General features: G+C 39.3%; 1 protein-coding gene across 3 annotated transcripts in view; it reads left to right on the top strand.

The window, feature by feature from the left end:
- Positions 1-1,088: 1,088 nt before the first annotated feature.
- Lrrc69 (leucine rich repeat containing 69) overlaps positions 1,089-19,678 on the top strand; it is a 121,996-nt gene continuing 103,406 nt past the window's right edge. Inside the window, exons 1-3 of one of the 3 annotated variants that reach the window (XM_021225288.2) lie at positions 1,089-3,000; positions 13,073-13,199; positions 15,898-15,970. In XM_021225288.2, the coding sequence (XP_021080947.2) occupies positions 2,635-3,000; positions 13,073-13,199; positions 15,898-15,970 (566 nt within the window). In that variant the 5' untranslated portion in view covers positions 1,089-2,634. The remainder of the gene's footprint in view (positions 3,001-13,072; positions 13,200-15,897; positions 15,971-19,678) is intronic. The other 2 variants (XM_040741169.1, XM_040741174.1) reach the window with 2 other exon arrangements.

Here is a 19,678-nt window from a genome sequence, read left to right as displayed (position 1 = left end):
TATTTAATGAGTTCTGGAGATCCAAACTTTCATCCTTATGCTTGTGCAGCAAGTGTGTTAACCAGCCTGTATGCAGCAGAAAGGCTTATACAATCATGAGAAATCAGAGTATGAGTTTCCTAAGTTTGAATTTTTATTGTTTTAATTGTGTGTATATGATTGTGTATGTGTGTGTGCATGCACGTGCATATGTGTGCATAAGTGCAGGTATACTCAGAGTTTAGAAGAGTGTGTTGGATTATATGAAGCTGAAGTTGCAGGTGGTTGGAGCTGCAGGACATGGGTTCAGGGAGCCAAACTCAAGTCTTGACCATTGAGCCTTCTCTTCAGTCTTAAGAGTAAGACTTTGTAAAGGTAACTCCACACAAACTTCGTGTGTAGAGTCTTAATAGTTTTTCTAATAAACTAAGGTTGAAAGAAAAAAGGCAGTGCTTAAGTGCCTATAAATGGTTCTATCTATACTGACAGCTGGAAGCCACTCATGACCAGCTTTTCTTATGATGGTAGTGACATTTGTCATGCTGTTGTTAGGTTAGTGTTCCTTTTTCAGAACTGTGGTACCAGCTGTACTTGTGTTGGAAGTACCTCCCAGTGAGGCTTCCCCTGTTGTCCTTACCTAACATTGTAAACTCCCTCCTACTCATTTCTTTCTCCTCTTTGCTTTTTGCCTATAGGAACTGTGCCCATCTACTAGACTAGATAGATTTACATAGATATCATGATTATTTGTTTTCTACAACTGGATTATAATTTCTTTGAGAGCAGAGCCTTTTTAAAAAAAGATTTATTTATTTATAGTGTTCTGCTTGCATGTATGCCTGAAAGCCAGAGATGGCACCAGATCTCATTAAAGATGGTTGTAAGCGCCATACGGTTGCTGGGAATTCAACTCAGGACCTCTGGTAGAACAGACAGTACTCTTAACTGCTGAGCTATTTCTCCAGCCCCAAGAGCAGAGCCTTTTAACTTTCTTATTCACTTATTTTTTGTTTATGGTTTTTCCCCACGGAGACAGTGTTTCTCTGTGTTCAGGACAGCTCAGGCTGTCCTCGAACTAGCTCTGTAGACCAGGCTGGCCTTGAACCCAGAGATCCGCTAGCCTCTGCCTCCCGAGTGCTGGGATTAAAAGTGTTTGTCACCACCGCCTCGCTCTCATTCACTTCTTTATAGTCAGTTCTTGCATTAGAGTTGTGTTCTGAAAATTTTGAGGGCAGAGTATCATAATGTTAAAATATTTTGAAATCATAATCTAAGTTTGCAACATGTCTAATCCAAGTGCCTTCAGGCATCCTCATGTCTAGGTATAGATGGGGTTTTAATGATCAAAGGTCACTGACTACAGCTTTTTCTTTTTTCTGCCATCTTGAACATATCCTCCAGTCAGTAGGGTAGTGTAAAGAACCCTCTGTGTAACTCTTCCTCAGCATCAATAATTATCAACATTGTGTCCATCTGTTTCTTCACCTGCCTCCTCTATTTCTAGATTATTTTAAAGAGTTTATCTGAAAATTTCAGTATGCATTTCTAAATGTTGGTTACATGTAAAATAAGTCCTACTGTTCATATCATACCATTTTGTATACAACAGAATCAAAGATTTCCTGTTTTTATTGAAATCAAGGTTCTGTCCATGTACACAGATTTCATTTGGCTAATATTCAATGCCCATTTTCAGAACAGTTTTTATTTTTAATTATGCAGTTGTTGAAACTTCATTTTTTTCCCTTATAGAGCAGTGTTTTATATCATGACCTCTTCGTCAAACCAGAAAAAGCTGCACCACTCCAAACTCCACCCTACTATTTCCTGTGCCTCTCTCTCTCCTGGATGCCCTCTGAAGCTCTATGATTACTCTCTGCCAACTAGTTGCTAGCTCAGCCTCCTGACTCGAGGTTAATTTTATTCAATTAATGCAAATGCAAACTCAGGGATTACCATGTGATCTAACACTTCCCATGTTCTTGGGAATGAGTCCCTGAGGGTGACTTCTGCTTGCTTTGCGTTCCACTCTTTTCTGTAGGTGTTGGTTAGAATACAAAGCTGTATTAGAGGCAAGTCTTGTTTTATGCATGAGCATTTCATCTGTACTCTGCCTCATTCCATCAGGTGATTTCATCCCACATGCTGTTTTCAGTTTCAAATGGCTACAATGATTAATGGGGTTATTAACCTTGTTCCTAGCAACCTAGCAGTCAAGTTTGATTTTTGTGTTGGTTCTTTATTTCAGTAGAACTTGGAGAAATGATGGATTTTTCTAAGGCCTTTTTCATTTATTAGTTGCAATTGCTATATGAATGAAAGCTGTAAACCATTTGAATATATTGACATGCAGTTTGTACTGGAATAATGTAATAAATGCTTGATTCATTTCTTCTTTATTCGTTTTCAGGCCGAGCTGATGTCCCATCCACTCCAAGTAATGATTAATGAATTTTCTCTTTTCTTTTTTCTTTCTTTTTTAAAAATAAACTCCAAGGTTCAATCCACTCTAGATACTCCCCCCACTCCCAGATAGTCAGCATTCTTCACCTCAAACTGGTGGAAGACCCCCAAAGCTTATCCTGCCTCCTGGTGTGATCTCAGTATTTGGTATTTTACATGTGTCTTCCATAAGATACACAATCCTTGTCTTCTATGCTTTCTGGCCCAACCTGCAGTGGCTATTTCCCCTCTCTAGCTAGAAAATCATCTAATATCTCCTACCTTCATCATAATGGGGGGTGGTTGTGTTTTTATGACACAACAATTCTGCAATTAGATGTTCTGAAGATATATAATAGGAAACTCTCCTCCATCATGGTTACCTTTTCAAAAATCATGACTGAGAGATTGTTGTTAAGAGCACTGAAGGGTGGTAGCAACACTAAGATCATTACTTTAAATGGGAAGAAGATAAGAAAGATGCCCTCAGCACTAGAAAAGCTGCCTGGTTTGAGGACTCTAGACCTGCAAAATAATCTTATCTCCAAAGTGTGCCCAGAGCTCAGCACCTTGACTCAGGTGAGAAAGCTCAGGTCTTTTGGCATTGAGGCTGAAAAACATGCAAGTGATGAGTGTCAGAGTAATGGCACTTTGATCTCTGGAGACTTAGCTCTCTGGAGACAATATGGAGTGCTGTTGGAGAGGCATGAGTAGCCATTCTTGCTTAGGGCATTACACATGGCAGGAAAGATGTTGCAATTTACTCCTGTGCCCTTTGGCCCACATCTGGAATAAGAATTGGATCTTCGCTATGCTCATCTTCCTTCAGGCTGTCATCTGGAAATAGGTTGGAAGCCTGGGTCTGGTGGTCTGTCTACCTTGGGGCTCACATCTGGAAGTAGGCTTTGGGGGTTCCAGGCGAGACTGTGCCCATCCCCCTGCAGGGGCTATTCTGCAGTCTTTACTTATGGAATTAAGACACATTGAGCATGTTGGGGAGGGAGTTACTTTTTCATTTCCTAGAACTGACTGGAACTTCAAGTACAGGGCTGATAGGAATAGGAAGGAAAGGGATTTCTCTCTAAAACAGCCCTTAGGAGTTGGTTAATATTTAAAATAAAGAATATCCTTCTTAAAGAGAAGCTGTTGACATGGATGAGTCCCAGATGCTTATGGTAAACGTTTCTTCCTGATAATGTCTGACTCCAGCTGCTAAAATGTTGAGGTTAAGAGAAGGCAAGCCATGTAGTTTTATTTCTGTTGACTTCTTCATAGTCACCAACACTGAGAGAACCTATAAACTGTCATTGCAACTTACTAAAAGAGTAAAACTGTCATCTCCACACAACCTCCTTTACCCTTTATCAAATCATTTATCCTTGGGTTAATATTCAGTGATAGTTATTAATAGTACCTTCAAAAGGTGTAGGTCTAGTTATAAGACAAGGACTCCCATTTTTCTAATGGGACAGATGAATTTCTGTAGAAAAGAATGTAAGTTCTCACTAAAAATCTTGAACTAATCTCTTTTCCTGCTTGAATCCCTATTCAAATAGCTCTCCATGTTGTTACAAGAAAACCATTATTATAAAGCTTATACTAAATAATCTTTTGTGACACTTTGAATGCCAGTCCTCACTTTCATATATAATTACTCTCAATTTATTCCTTTTCTTGGTGTGTCCATTTTGAATACTATTCCTCAAATTCCACTGGCAAGTACACCATGCTAAGCTTAGTTTCTGTAGTTATCTTTTCAAACTTAGTGTGATGACACATTTAGATCTTCCAGTAGCCCTGGCCTCACTCTACTCCCCACTGTGTAAACTGCCAATGCCAACAAGTGCCATTCACTCTGGCCTTGCTCTGGTGGCATTTATAGTGCTTTATTTTGCCTCTCAGAGAATTTTTTTTTTTTTTCGAGACTGGGTTTCTCTGTATTGTTTTGGAGGCTGTCCTGGAACTCACTCTGTAGACCAGGCTGGCCTCGAACTCACACAGATCCACCTGGCTCTGCCTCCCGAGTTCTGGGATTAAAGGCGTGTGCCACCACCGCCTGGCTCCTCTCAGAGAATTCTACAGTGTGCATTCTTAATGAGTGTCATTCAGAGAGAATTAGTTAATACATTTTTGTTCCTTTAGACCATCTCATGTTTTTTTCTTTATACTTAGGTTACAGTTTCTTATACTGACATATTTAGTCCTTTAATTCTTGCATCTTTGTTATCACAGCTACATTTTATTTCAAAGTGATGCTACATAATTTTCAAATGTACCTGTTCTCTGTGATATTTTTCTCTAGGAACCTCCATTTTCCTGCCCTTAATAAGCTGATTGTTCTCTAGTTTTGCTGGTTACTGTCAGTCCAGGACATGTCATCCTGAAGTAGAGTCAATTGTTTTCTATAGCCCATTTTTTTCCTCCTCATTCTTCTCCCTTTCATCTTTTTTTTTTTTTTTTTTTTTTTTTTGTCCTTTTCCATCACTCCTCTGCTGCCACCCATGGATTGCTGGAATTAAAACCATGTGCCTACGTGACCATCAGGTTATCATTCTTTTTCAGTATAATAAATCTATATATCATCCCAGTCTGGATATGTTGTAGTTAATACTTAGGTCCCTTGCATTTCTGAAAATGTCTGTATTATGTCTTTAAATTTGGATAATGGTGTATAGTAAAAATTCCCAAGTTACAAAGTATACTTCCTCAGAAAAGAAACCTCAAAATCTAGATACCATGACACTGTCTTCTTTTCATGGTGCTTTTTATTGTTTTCTTATTCTTCTATTAGGAGAGATACTATGTTTTGACTTTTGTTACTCCCTTTGTTTTCTTCCAGTAGGGAACTGGCTTAGCTTAGGGTTTTAAGAAATCATACTGTGCTGAAGTCAACTGGTTTGACCCTAGGCTCTTGTGGTCTGTCTTTAGAGTGCTTTCTATGTGTTTCAGGCTAATGGCTTTCTGTAGCTTTGCTGTTCCCTAAAGTAGTGATGTTTCTTACATAAGAGTTCAAGCGAGGCTAGAAAATAAACAAAATCTATGTCTCCTTTGTAAGAGGAGCAATAGAAGCTAGCAAACTGTACAAGCAACTTTCAGAGAATGTGTATAGATGGCCAGTTGTTCTCATAGTTGTTAATAGAAAGGACAGAAGAGAGTGAGGAAAGAGTGAATGGAGAGAGAAGAGAAGAGAGAGAAGCAGGGAGAGGAGAGTGGAGGGAAAGGAAGGAAGGGAATGTAGGGCATGGCAGGAAGGAAGCAGGGAGGGAGGCAGTAAAGGGGAGAGAGAGGGAGAGAGGAAGGAGAGAGGGAGAGAGGGAGAAGGAAGAGATCTGGTGTGTTTAGGCTATTGTCAGACGGTTAGCAAAAGTAAAGCTCTTGGTCTCTAGTGGTCACCAACCTAAATGTATAAAGGATGATTATACAAAGATTCATACATTTGTTTGGAAATGAAGGAACATTGCAAAGGGAATACGTACGCCATAGTAAACTACTCAAAAAGGTGGAGGCAAGGGGAAGTAGCTTTTTTTTTTTGCTTTTGAAGTTATACTGTTTCTCTGCTTTTCTCCCTCTAAACCCTCTCATATTACCTGCTTTGATCTCTTTGAAATCCATGACCTTTTTTAAAATCCATGTTACATGCTTGTATGTATATGTGCATACATATATATTCTTAAATAAAATTTCCAGCAAAAATAAGGAAGATATAAATTATTGTGATAAAATAACCATTGACTTACCAAAAAGGAATAACAAAAAGGTTTGGGGCCCATCAAATTTGAGCCAATTACTGAACAGATGTTCTTGGAGAAATGTTGTTTATGTAAAATTGTTAATTGCTTTTTTTGCAAGGTGTGATTATAGTAGTATTTTCTGTTTTAAGTAAGCATGCATGTACTGTATAATCCTGTACTGTATAGTTTTCTAGTAAAGACTTTGAGTAGACAGTTCTCAAAAGACATACACAGAGCTAAGCATGTCTATGAAAGTGTGTTGAATATTATTATAATCAGGGATATGCAAACCAAAGCCAAAATGAGATGTCCCTTACATATGTTAGAATGGATATAGTTAAGTGAAATGTGACAACTGTTGGTGAGGATATGAAGAAGAAGGCATCTTTGTATATAATGGAACTCTTATTTTGTATAATCATTATTGAAAACACAATAGCTTCCTCAAGAAATGAAAACTTGAAGTAGCTTGTTACCCAACAGTCCTACTCTGGGTCCATATACAGAAGGAATGGTATGATTGATGAGAAGAGACATCCGTGGGACATGTTTATTGTGGGATTATTCATGGCATCCAAAACACAAAAGCATCTGCAGTTTCTATCAATGTATGAATAAATAAAAGGTGTGTATGTATTTACAACAAAAAGCCATTCAGCCTTAGAAAGGAAGGAATCCTGCTACTTTGACAATAAATGAACCCCATAGATATATTAAGTGAAATGAGGGGACATGATGGCGCACGCCTTTAATCCTGGCACTCGGGAGGAAGAGGCAGGAGGATTTTTGTCAGTTCGAGGCCAGCCTGGTCTACAGAGTGAGTTCCAGGACAGCCTCCAAAGCTACAGAGAAACCTGTTTTGAAAAACAAAAAACAAAACAACAAAAAACAAAAACAAACAAAAAGATGTGTTACATAATGTTATGTAATTCTAGCACTTGGGAACTATAGAGGCAGGAGGATCCATGTTCAAAGTCATTCTCTGAAACAGTCAGTTCTAAGCCTGTCTGGGATATAGATGGATGGATGGATGGATGGATGGATGCATGCATGAACAGATGCATGAACAGATGCATAGACAGATACATAGAACAACACCTTTCCTATAATAACTTCTACCCTAAACCCCCAACCATATGATGCATATATCACTTTTTATGACATCTGAAAATGTTAAACTCATGGAGATAGATGTGGAAGATAGTTAAATGGGTTTGAGGGGGAAGAGACAATAAGTAGATCAAAGGGGGCAGATTTGTTATGTAATACAAACAAGTTCTAGAGATTGAACATTCAATAATGTACCTGCAGTTAGTATTATATACCTGAGGCCTACTAAGAGCAGATCTAATGCCATTCTTAGCACGCGCGAGCACACACACACACACACACACACACACACACACACACACACACACACACACACACAGAGAGAGAGAGAGAGAGAGAGAGAGAGAGAGAGAGAGAAACACACAGAGAAATGTTTATATACTCTTGATAGAGACCATCTCGTCAGTCATGACAGTACTTGGCTCTAATTGATTGTTGTCCCATCTAAATTGCGTATTTAAAGTATTACAAGTGACACTTTTAAAATAAAAGTATTATGTTTTAGTCAAATCCAGCTTTTATGCTTTAATTTTAGGTTTAATTCAGTAGATGGAATCCATTGCTTTGTAAGTATTAAAGGATGCAAAAATGTTCCTTTAAAGCAGTGGCCCCTTTGGTGGAACAACACTTTCTCAGGGTTTGTGTATCAGATATTTATATTATGACTCATTAACAGTAGCAAAAGTATAGTTATGAAGTAGCAATGAAATAACTTTATGGTTGGGGAACTCCATGACATGAGGAATTACATGAAAGGATTGAAGCATTAGGAAGGTTGAGAACCACTGCTCTAAAGTATTCCATTTCAGAAGTGTTTAAGCATCTCTTAGTTTCAGTCAGATATTTTTCTTTTTAAAACTTACAGAACAGAGTGACTTTGTTAATTTGGCCAAACATCAGGAGAAAATAGCACAGCTTTTATTAACTGTGTTCCAGTTACTATCTCTGGCCTGTGGTTAGAGTTCTATGAGTAAGCTGATGGTGCAGTAGCAAGTGCCCTCGAGAATGCCCATGTCCTGGAACACATGGTTGATCTGGACGTGAGAACACTGCTGATGCTTCTGAGCCCTTGTCTAATTCTCATGGGGAGTGGGTATGTGGGTGTAGTTTAATCAATCTAATCAAGCTCAGTGCCCCAATGTCTAATAAAAGAGTGACTGTGATGAGAAATGTGTGAAAAGATAGGTCAGAGTTACAAATTGTTAAGAACAAATAAGTTTAAAAACTGAAAGTCATTGAACTATCAACATGTATGTACATATTAATTACCTAGTTCTTTTTTTTTTAGCACTATGCATTGTCTTCTGGGCCTGAACAATTATAGTTAATGTGAAATAAGTGCTCATTTGCCAAGCATCTTATTGTACTCTCTTCAATCCTTAACACAACGTCAAGAACAATAATAGACATCATTGTCTCCAATTTTTTTTTTCTTGACACAGGGCTCTGTGTATCCTTAGCTATCTTGGAACTCGCTCTGTAGAGTAGGCTGGCCTCGAACTCACAGAGATCTTCCTGTTTTCTGCCTCCCGAGTGCTGGGATTAAAGGTGTGTGCCACTGCCACCTCACATTATCTCCATTTTAAAAAGAAATAGAGGCTTAGAAATTTGAGTAACTTTTCCCTAGATCACAAAGTGTCTAAGGGAATCCATAAAATGCTGAATTGGAAGCCATCATACAAACTCACAGGACCTGGTGCCAGTGCGAGCAATCCCTGTGCATGCCGCCTCGTCTCAGGCTCTGTGAGTTTGTATGGCCTTGCTCATTCTGATTTAGAGGGCCTTGAGTTGTTGTTTTTTATGTTATCTCCTTTGGCTCTTACTCTTTCTTCCTCCTCTTCCGTTGGGTTTCCTGAGCTCCGAGGGGAGGAATTTGATGGAGACCTCCCATTTAGGACTGTATGTTCCAAGGTGTCTCTCTGCATAATGTCTGCCTCTGGGTCTCTGTATTTGGAAACATAGCATTCTATGGGCAGAAAAGTTTTCTATGGACTGATTATTTGAACAGTTGTTTAGACATAATCTAGTAGGATTAAGAAGAGAGATTGGAAGTAATGTTACAGCACATTTGTTGCCAATTCAGCTGTGCAATCTTAGACACAGGCAGTACTAACAGGGTGATTGGAATGGAATGTGAGACTTGCACCTATGAGGAATTTTGATGTTAATGTTTGATTACTGACTGAATTCAGAAAAAGGAAAAAGACAAGTTCTAGGTGTCACTAAAGTTTGGGCACCACAGGATTATAGTAATGGTAGGTATATTATTAAAAGCAGGGAATGGAAAAGCTGACATACTTTGTTCATGGACATCACCAGGTTTTAGAATTTGATCTAACCGTGGTCAACTGGAGATGTTTTAGGAGCCAAAACCAAGAAGATGCAGTTTTTACAGGGATAAATGTAAATTCCTACAGTTAGGTTAAGAAAGAAATTCATTGCACAAGTCCAGGATGTGGGTTATATATTTGACAGTTAACCTAGGCTTGTTGTTGTTATTCTTGGCCATGCAGGGGGCTGTTTATGCACAAGTAATGTGTCTCATTGTCAATAATATATGGCATGTTAGGCTACATTAATGAAAGTGTACTCCTATGCCAAAGATTCCACCATCCCTAGCATTTGTGTTGTGAATTAATTGTTTTTTTCATTCTAGGCACTGTGTTTTCTGACAGGAGCACTCACAGTGATTATAAAGTGGCCAGTGTGGCCAAAGGGTCTTAAGGAAAATAAATGGTTAAGGGAAAGATACATCAATTTCAGAGAGTCTAATAACAACTCTTCAACATATTTCAATATTATGTAAGAGGACTGAGAATAAAACTGTTGTTTATGATGGCTCTGGGAAGAACTGGGTAAGAGGTACAGAGAGCTAGAACTTAATCATAAAAAGTAACAGATTGTCAGTGAGATGGTTCAGCAAGGAAAGGTACTTGCCACTAAGCCTGACAGCCCACGTTTGATCCCTGGGATTCGTGTACTAGAAGGAGAGAAATGATTCCAGATAGTTCTTCTATGACTTTCACAATGACACTGTTACATGTGCACCCACCCCTAATTAATTAAATTTAGTACACAATTAAAAAATAATGGATGGAAGATAGATATTAATGACAAAAGAGCTATCTGTTGCATGTTGTGTTCACCAGGAAGGTCTATAGCCAAAAATAAAACAACAAAATTTCCATTTTAAAAAATAATATTTTTGGAGTTATAAACTATTTCTTCTCTTTCTTCTTTCCTCCTTACAACCCCACTCACTCTCAAATTCATGACCTGTTTTTCTTATTACATACACACACGGTGCATGTGTAGAATGCAACTTGGAGCAGTTTTCTCCCCCACCACCTTGTGGTCTTGGAAATTGAGCTTGACTAGGCATGCTTTTCAGCAAGTGCTTTTACCCAGAGCCATTCCCTGCTGTCACAGTCACTAATGACTTTTGTGTTGAAAAATCCGGTGGTTATTTCTTATGTTTTGATTTCATTTCATGGTCTCCTGGTATTTGACTTAAAACTTCCTTTTTAGAAGAGTTCATTTTCTTTCCTCGTGACTTCTGTGACACTGATTTTGGAAAGCCTTAGACACAGACTTCTGTAATTTACTAAGGCAGTTCTGTTGGGGATATCACTCTCTATGTATGTATGTATGTATGTATGTATGTATGTATGTATGTATGTATTCACACACACAGGGAAGGAATGGGGCTGTTAAAGCAGTGAAGAGTCCAGACAAAGATATGTGGTGACAGTGAGTTAAACTGGTAATATCGCTCTCTATGTATGTATGTATGTATGTATGTATGTATGTATGTATGTATGTATTCACACACACAGGGAAGGAATGGGGCTGTTAAAGCAGTGAAGAGTCCAGACAAAGATGTGTGGTGACAGTGACTTAAACTGGTAATATAGACTAACATAGCTGCAGACTCTGTACTACGTCTTTCCCCTCATATTATGAATATATTTTAACCCTCCCTGAAAAATAAGTTGACTATGATGGCAATAATATTGTTGCAACTTGCACTCAAGAACACATTCAAAAGATTACATACCATGACCAAGTTGGTTTTATCCCAGGAATACAAGATTGATTCAGAAATTATCCAAATCAGTAAGTATAGCATAACACATAAACACAAAAATCACATGACCATCTCAGTAGATGAAGGCAAGGATTTTGACAAAGTTCAACATCCTTTATGGTAATGCTCTGAGGAATCCAGGACTACAAGGAATGTGTCCTCTCCCTCTCCCTCTCCCTCCCTCTCTCTCTCTTTCTTTCTTTCTCTCTCTTCCTCTTTCTAAAGACAGGGCTTGTCTGTAGTGTTGGAGCCTGTCCTGGAACCTGCCCTGTGGACCAGGCTGGCCTCAAACTCACAGAGATCTGCCTGCCTCCTGAATGCTAGGAATAAAGGTGTAAACATGCATCACCACTGCCCTGCACATGTTAAGAGTTATGTATAAAAATCCATAACTGATATTACAAAATGAGAAATTGGGATTTCTTCTAAATTCAGGAATGAGGCCAGAACAGTTACTTTTATTCTTATTTAATATAGTGCTCAAACACTTTTAAAAGTTACTATTTTTTCATTGTTATTTGAGACAGGATTTCATTGTGTAGCCCTGACTGGCCTGGAACTCACTAAGTAGACCAGGCTGGTTTCAAACTCATAGTATTCATTTGCCTCAGCTTCTCAAGTACTGGGATTAAAGGGAGGTAAGTCACCATTCTTGGCCCAGTTCTTGAAATCTTAACAGAGCAAAAAAAAAAAAAAAAATGAGAGAAAAATTAAAGAGGTATAAATAGAAAAGGAAGAAGTCAAAATATACATGATCCTATGCTTAAAATACCCTTAATGACTGACTCCACCAAAACCTCTCAGGAACTGAGATACTTACAGTTAAGGAAATAGTCAAAATGAAGAGATAGCTTACTTAACACTAAAAAATTCTTCACTAACTACATGAAACATGGGATAGCATCTAATATATAAAGAGCTTTAAAATCAGGCATTGGGACACCAAATCAAACCAGTTTAATTGACTAACGAACTCAACAGACACTTCTCAAAAGATCAGTAAGTGGCCAGTAAAAATTTGGAAAGTCTTCAGAAAGTATGGAAATGAAGGCTGCTTATGAGTTCAGCTTTCCTCTCTCTAGGACTGATTCTGTTGGTGGGAGTGTAAAATGGTGTAGCCATTATGAAAATGCATATGGAGGGTTTTCAAAGAAGAAAGAACATAAATAGTGTGTGTCCCTGTTGTATCACTTCTTGATATATACCTGTCAAGACTGTAAATGAACACAGTACAGATTTATTGCACATCCAGGGTGATTCCTGCACTGTTGACAGTAGTTCAGAAAAATGGAACTATCACATCTGCTCTCACATGCAGAATCTAGGTGTGTGTGTGTCTGAGAGAGACAGAGAGAGAGAGAGAGAGAGAGAGAGAGAGAGAGAGAGAGAGAGAGAGAGAGAGAGAGAGAGAGAGAGAGAGAGAGAGAGAGAAGTATGTGCAGGGGAGACCATAGGGAAGCAGAAGTTGTAAGGAAGGAGCAGCTGGGCGTGGGGAGGTGATAAAATAACACGTAATATAGGAGAAGAGAAAATAAGTGCCACAATAGGGCTAGAGGAAGACAGAGGGCATGACAATGCCCTAGTGCTCTGTGTGCTAGCTTAAGAAAATGGATAAAAATAGTATCTTATGTTAAGTTCTATAGATCTCAACAGTCTTAATTTACTGTGCTTCCCATGTGGAGGAGGAAGATAATGTACAGATACCTTAACTCTCTGTTTACAGTTGACATTACTAAATCTGGGAAACAACCTTTTAGAAGAAGTTCCTGAAGAAATTAAATACCTTACCTCCCTGAAGAGGCTTCATCTATTTGGAAACAGAATTTGTAGAATTGCTACTGGAGTCTGTGGTAAGTTAGTTAAGGAACACTATAGCATTGCATTTAACCCCTTGTGTTTAATAATTTGATACAGAAATGAAAAAGAATTCCACTACAGAAATCAAGGAATTTCTCAAGCAGTACTTTTCAGTATTTAAAAACAAAAACAAACTTTTTCCTGGGTAGTGGCACACACCTTTATTTTTTAATTAATTTTTATTTAATAACAATGTTATTTTACATACCAATCCCAGTGTCCTCTCCTGTCCTGTCATCCCCCCCCCATTCAGTCTTATGCTGGTTTCTCAGTTGTCAGACTGGGGTCTGTGAGCTCCCATTTGCTCAGGTCAACTGTTTCTTTGGATTCCAGAAGTTTGGCTCAGTGTTTAGTTGAGAATCTCTGCTTCAGCTTCCATCAGCTACTGGATGAAGGCTCTAGGATGGCATTTAAGATAGTCATCAATCTCACTATAGGGAAAGGGCATTTAAAGTAGCCTCTCCACTATTGTTTAGATTCTTAGTTGGAGTCATCCTTGTGGGTCCCTGGAGCTTTCCCTAGTGCCGGATTTCTCGTTAAGTCCATAAGGTTTCTATCTTGCTCTTGCTCTCTCTGTTCTTCCCCCAACTTGGACCTTCCTGATCCCTCATGTTTTCCTCCTCCCTTCCATTCTTCCCTCCTCTTTCTTCTACCTCCCTTCCCCCCAATACTCCCAATTTACTTAGGAGATCTTGTCCCTTTCTTCTTCTCCAGGGGACCATGTATGTCTCTCGAAGGTCTTCCTTGTTTCCTAACTTCTCTGGGATTGTGGATTTTAGGTTGGTATTCCTTTGCTCTATGTCTGATATTCACTTATGAGTGAGTACATACCATGTTTTGATTTGCATTTCTCTGATGGCTAAGGATTTTGAGGACTTTCTTATGTGTCTTTCAGCCATTTTGGACTCCTCTATTGAGAATTCGATCTGTGCCCCACTTTTAAATTGGATTATTTGGTGTTTTGGTGACTAGTTTCTTGAGTTCTTTGTATATTTTGGAAATCAGCCCTCTGTCAGATGTGGGGTTGGTGAAGATCTTTTCCCATTTTGTGGGCTGCCATTTTGTCTTGTTGACTGTGTCCTTTGCCTTACAGAAACTTCTCAGTTTCAGGAGGTCCCATTTGTTAATTGTCAATCTCATTGTCTCTGCTACTGGTGTTATGTTCAGGAAGTGATCTCCTGTATCAGTCCATTCAAGGGTACCTCCCACTTTCTCTTGTAAGAAGTTCAGTGTGGCTGGATTTATGTTGAGCTCTTTGATTCATTTGGACTTAATTTTTGTGCATGGAGATAGATATGGATCGATCCACAGTCTTCTACATGCCAGCCTCCAGTTATGCTAGCACCATTTGTTGAAGATGCTTTCTTTTTTCCATTATATAATTTTAGCTTCTTTCTCAAAAAACAGGTGTTCGTAGGTATGTGGATTAATATCTGGGTGTTCAGTCCGATTCCATTGGTCTACCTGTCTATTTTTTGTGCCAATACCAAGCTGTCTTCAGGATTATAGTTCTATAATAGAGCTTGAAGTCAGGATGGTGATGCCTCCAGGCAGTTCCTTTATTGTACAGGGTTGTTTTGGTTATCTTGGGCATATCCTTTTGTTTTTCCATATAAAGTTGAGTATTGTTCTTTCAAGGTTTGTGAAGAATCGGGTGCATGCCTTTAATCCCAGTGCTCGGGAAGCAGAGACAGGTGGGTATCTGTGAGTTCGAGGTCAGCCTGGTCTACAGAGTGAGTTCCAGAATGGAATAAAGCTACATAGAGAAATCCTGGATCGAAAAACAAAAAGAAAAAAATATATCTTTTGAAAATTTTATGTATAAATATAATGTGCTTTGATCAATTCCAGCCTCCATGCCCTGTCCTCCAAACTGTTGTGTTTTATAACCATTTCCCCACAGAGCAGATTCACCACAGTCAGAAGTCTATCCCAAAGCTAAGTCAACTGTAAACTTTCTTTAGGATTGTGATAGACAAAAATGGTTCAGTTTTTTTCTGAGCAAAGACATGAGACAAAACAGACCCACAGCTGAATAAACTGCTTCTCTTCTGCTGGTATTTTTAATATTTTGAATTGGGTGCTATAATTTTCAAGTAGGAGCATTGGGGAAAAGCAATTTGACCCTTTTATTTGTATGTTTCAAATAAAGATTAAGCCAAAATGCGCTTTCATTCCTAAATGGTAACAATTTCCAGGAGCTAGTTGCATGGTGGTAGCCCTGGATGATGAAGCTGGATATGGGGATTAATGGAGGAATTTATCATTGAGAATTGTGTCATGTGTGTGTCAGGCATTGTGGGATGATTATACTCCAGTGGAAAACAGAGCCAGTCGCGACTGTTCAAAAGAAAGAAAGGCTGTGGCAAGACAGAGACAGAAAGGCTGCCCATGTGAATGCCGCGGGGAACTTGGATGAGAAAGCGTACTACATCCTGCTTCTGACTTTTAGTTCTTAGGTCCAGTTAGTGATGAGCCTGGTTCTCTTCATGTCCTCAGATGCCATGGCTTAGCTCTGTAATGATGTGATATATTTCTTCTTTTTGCCTTAGCCAGTTTATGAGATTATCTGTCTTCAGCAAGCAGCAGAACCATGGCCAAGGCAAGAATCCAAAAGAAGTCAAAGGTGAATAGAAAGACTAAAGCTTATTTCCTGAGGGATGGCTAAAGTGGCATATTGTTTTCTGACAGATGGCTTGCAAGAGTTGATTATGCTTAATCTGAACAACAATCAACTTACGAGTCTTCCTCAAGAAGTTGGCAGGTAATTTTATTTATAGTGAAGCTTGGGTAAACATTCCATGCCTCTCCTTGCCCAAACTCCATCCCATTCCTTTGATGGTGTTAGCCCTAGCATCAAGTAGTGGGCTACTTGAGTGGAGGTGGGAGGGTGGGAAGGTGGGGAGTGGGAGGGCTACAAATAGCATAGGGAGATCAGATGTGTGAAGCAAGCCACTGAAGTTTTTTTTCTCTTTTGTGTGTATATGGTGTATGCATGTGTGTACACATGTGTATGGTAGTATGTGTAGAGACCACATTCATGACGTTGGGATGTCCTCCCCAGTCTCTTTCCTCTTTATTTATAGAGACGGGGTCTCTCACTGCACTTGGAGCTCACCCTTTGTGCTAAACTGGGTGGAAGTAAGTTCCAGGGATCTGCCTATGTCTGACCCTAGCTCTGGGGTTACAGACATGTGCCACTGTGCCAGACTGAAGGAGGTACACATTCAGGTCCTCATGCTTGTAGAGCAAGCATTGTACCAACAAAACCATTGCTCAATCACTAAGTTTAAGCAAATAATTCCTAAACCACTTGAAAGAAATGAGAAATAGTGGGTAATGGAAGAGTAAAGTTGGGGTATAAAAACAGAAAGCCTTAAGCTGATATTGATAGGCCAGCAAAGTTCTTGGGGCATGCTCAAACACAGATTGGGCACAATAAATTTTATTTCACTGGTGCCATAAACCATTTTGAGATCGATGGGAAAAGGTCATATAAAAGCAAAGGACTTAAAATTACAATGTCATTTTATTAAATAAAAACCAACACATTTTATTATCATTAGCAACAACCAAAATATGTTTTTCCTTATCCTGAACATCTGTGCAGATAGGCCGTCTAAATAGTGTTTCTGGAGCCACTGAAGGCCTGTCCTTCCGAGGAGTATGCACTCTGGAGCTGTTTCTCTGGTACATGGAGAGAACTCTGCTTAGGTTGACTTTGGTGATTCTCCATTGCACATTGAACAGAAACATACGCATTACAGAGTAAGAACAACTACAGACTTCAAACAAAATGTGACACTTTGAGCATGGGCACAGAATTGTCTGTCCTCAGAGCCTAATGTGTTCCATTTCACTTGTCTATACTTATCCCCAAATCCAGCAGCTCACAACAACCTATAACTTCAGAACAAGTGATTTGCCTTCTTCTGGCCTCTACGGATACCCAAATGCATGTAATGCACAAGCATGAAGTCAAGTGTAATCAATGAGATTTTTGCTATTATTATCATGAATTGGTTTTTATTGTGGCTATTTTATGCTGTTCTCACTCATTTCTTTCCAGAGGTGAAAGACTACTTTGTATATGAAATTTGGAAAAGCATTAGGTTTGTGTAGTGTGGCATCTCCTCTTGCCCTTCCAGAAATCAAGCAGTTGCTTCAGCAGTAAAGGCTATGAATTAATAAGCCTAGCTAAAAAGGAGGGCAAGTAGGGTCCATGTGTGTCAACTCTGTGCTGATGCCTGGCTTCTGTTCACCTGTATTCTCAATTTGTTCAGAACCCAGGAAAGGCAGAGAAGAATTTGTTGGTTAAGATAATTTCAGCTTCATAGCTCATGAAATTGGAGTCTAGATAACTGTTGTGAGTGGCAATGTATAGCTACACAGCTGTATAGAAGACAGCAGAAGCCTCCTGCACACAGGACCTCTGAAACAGAAAGGGAGAGGGGGAAAGACCCCCTCACCTGCCACTCAGCCAAGCTGTTTTGTGAAGTTATCTGTGAACCCTTTATGGAGGAGGGGAGCAAGAGAATTTGCAAGTGCACCCTTCTCCGGGTCCCTTTGCAAGGTGCTCTTCCTGCCTTCTTGAAAGAAGGATGTTAGGCTCCTGATCCCCCCTCCCCAGCTGCCCTACTTACCCAAACACAAGATGGACACAATTGCAATAAGCTGTGAGCTTGTTATAGAGTTTGGAGGAAAAAATAACAAAGGAAAGCCAAATCTAAATGGAAACCCCTAGTGCTCAACTGAAACAATGACTCTAACTGAGCAATGAAGAACAAACTCCATGTTTTTTGCTGTAAGACATAGCCCTGCATTTTTATTCCTTGTTTACTTGTTTTTGTTTTTAGGTCCCAAGCAAAGTGTCTCCTCCCTCCTGTCCTTCCAGTCCCTCCTCCATCTCTCCTTCCCACCCCATCTACTCCTTCTCCTCTGTTTCTCTTCAGAAATGGGCAGCCTTCCATGGACATCTGCCAGTCATGGTATATCAAGCTGTAGCGAGACTAGTCACCTCCTCTCCCATTAAGGCTGAATGAGATACTCTTGTATGAGAAAAGGTCCCGAAAGCAGGCAATAGAGTCAGAGACATTCCCTGCTCCGTTAAGATTTCCACAAAAAGACCAAGTTACATAACTGTAGCATATATGCATAGGGCTAGGTCAGTCCCATGCAGGCTCCCTAGTTGTCAGTTCAGTCTCTGAACCTCCTTTAGCCCAGGTTAGTAGGTCCTATGATCCTTTCTCCCCTTCTTCTGCAGGATTCCCTGAGCTCTGCCTAATGTTTGGCTGTGGGTTTCCATCAGTTGCTAGGTGAAGCCGCTCTGATGACAGATGGTCTAAGCACCAATCTATGAGTAGAGTATATTGTCATTAGGAATAATTTCATTGACTTTGTTGCGCACTTTCTTAAGTGTCTCTCAGCCATTTTAGACTCCTCTATTGAGAATTCTTTAGTTCTGTATCCCACTTTTAAATTGGATCTTTTGGTGTTTTGGAGACTTGCTTCTTGAGTTCTTCGTAAATTTTGGAGATCAGCCCTCTGTCAGATGTGGGCTTGATAAATATCTTTTCCCATTCTATGGGCTGTCATTTGTCTTGTTGACAGAAGCTTCTCAGTTTCAGGAGGTCCTTTTTATTAATTGTCAATCTCAATGTCTGTGCTACTGGTGTTATGTTTAGGAAATGTTCTTCTGTATCAATTTGTTCCCACTTTCTCTTATTAAGAGGTTCAGTGTGGCTGGATTTATGTTGTGGTCTTTGATCCATTTGGACTTAAGTTTTGTGCATGGTGATAGACATGGATCTATATGCTGTCTTCTACATGCCAGCATCCAGTTATGCCAGCACCATTTGTTGAAGATTGAAGATGCTTTCTTTTTTCTATTGTATAATTTTAGCTTCTTTGTTAAAAAGCAGGTGTTTGTAGGTATGTGGGTTAATATTAGTGTGTACAATTCGATTCCATTGATCCACCTGTCTATTTTTGTGCCAAAACCAAACTGTTTTTAGGACTATAGCTCTATAATAGAGCTTGAAGTCAGGGATGGTGATGCCTCCGGATGTTCCTTAGTTGTACGTTGTTGTTTTGGCTATGCTGGTTCTTTTGCTTTTTCATATAAAGTTGAGAAGTGTTCTTTGAAGGTCTGTGAAGAATTGTGCTGGGATTTTGATGGGGATTGCATTGAATCTTTAGATTTGGCAAGATTACCATTTTAACTGTGTTGATCCTACCTATGCAAGAGTATGGAAGTTCTTTCCATTTTCTGGTATCTTCTTTAATTTACTTCTTTAAAGACTCAAAGTTCTTTTTTTTTCTTTTTTTTTATCATTTTTTATTTTAATTTTAAATAGCTTGTTTTACATGTCAATCCCAGTTCCCTCTCCCCTTCCCCCCTCCCACCCTATTGCCAAATCCTTCCACATAGGGGATATATAGAGTCTGTCATTTTACTCTTGGTAGGGTCAAG

The sequence above is a fragment of the Mesocricetus auratus genome, unplaced genomic scaffold (assembly GCF_017639785.1).
Source record: "Mesocricetus auratus isolate SY011 unplaced genomic scaffold, BCM_Maur_2.0 Super-Scaffold_6730, whole genome shotgun sequence".
In the NCBI taxonomy this organism is placed as follows: Eukaryota; Metazoa; Chordata; class Mammalia; order Rodentia; family Cricetidae; genus Mesocricetus; species Mesocricetus auratus.
The sequence above is the reverse complement of the archived record's forward strand: the minus strand, read 5'-3'. Positions and strand labels throughout refer to the sequence as shown.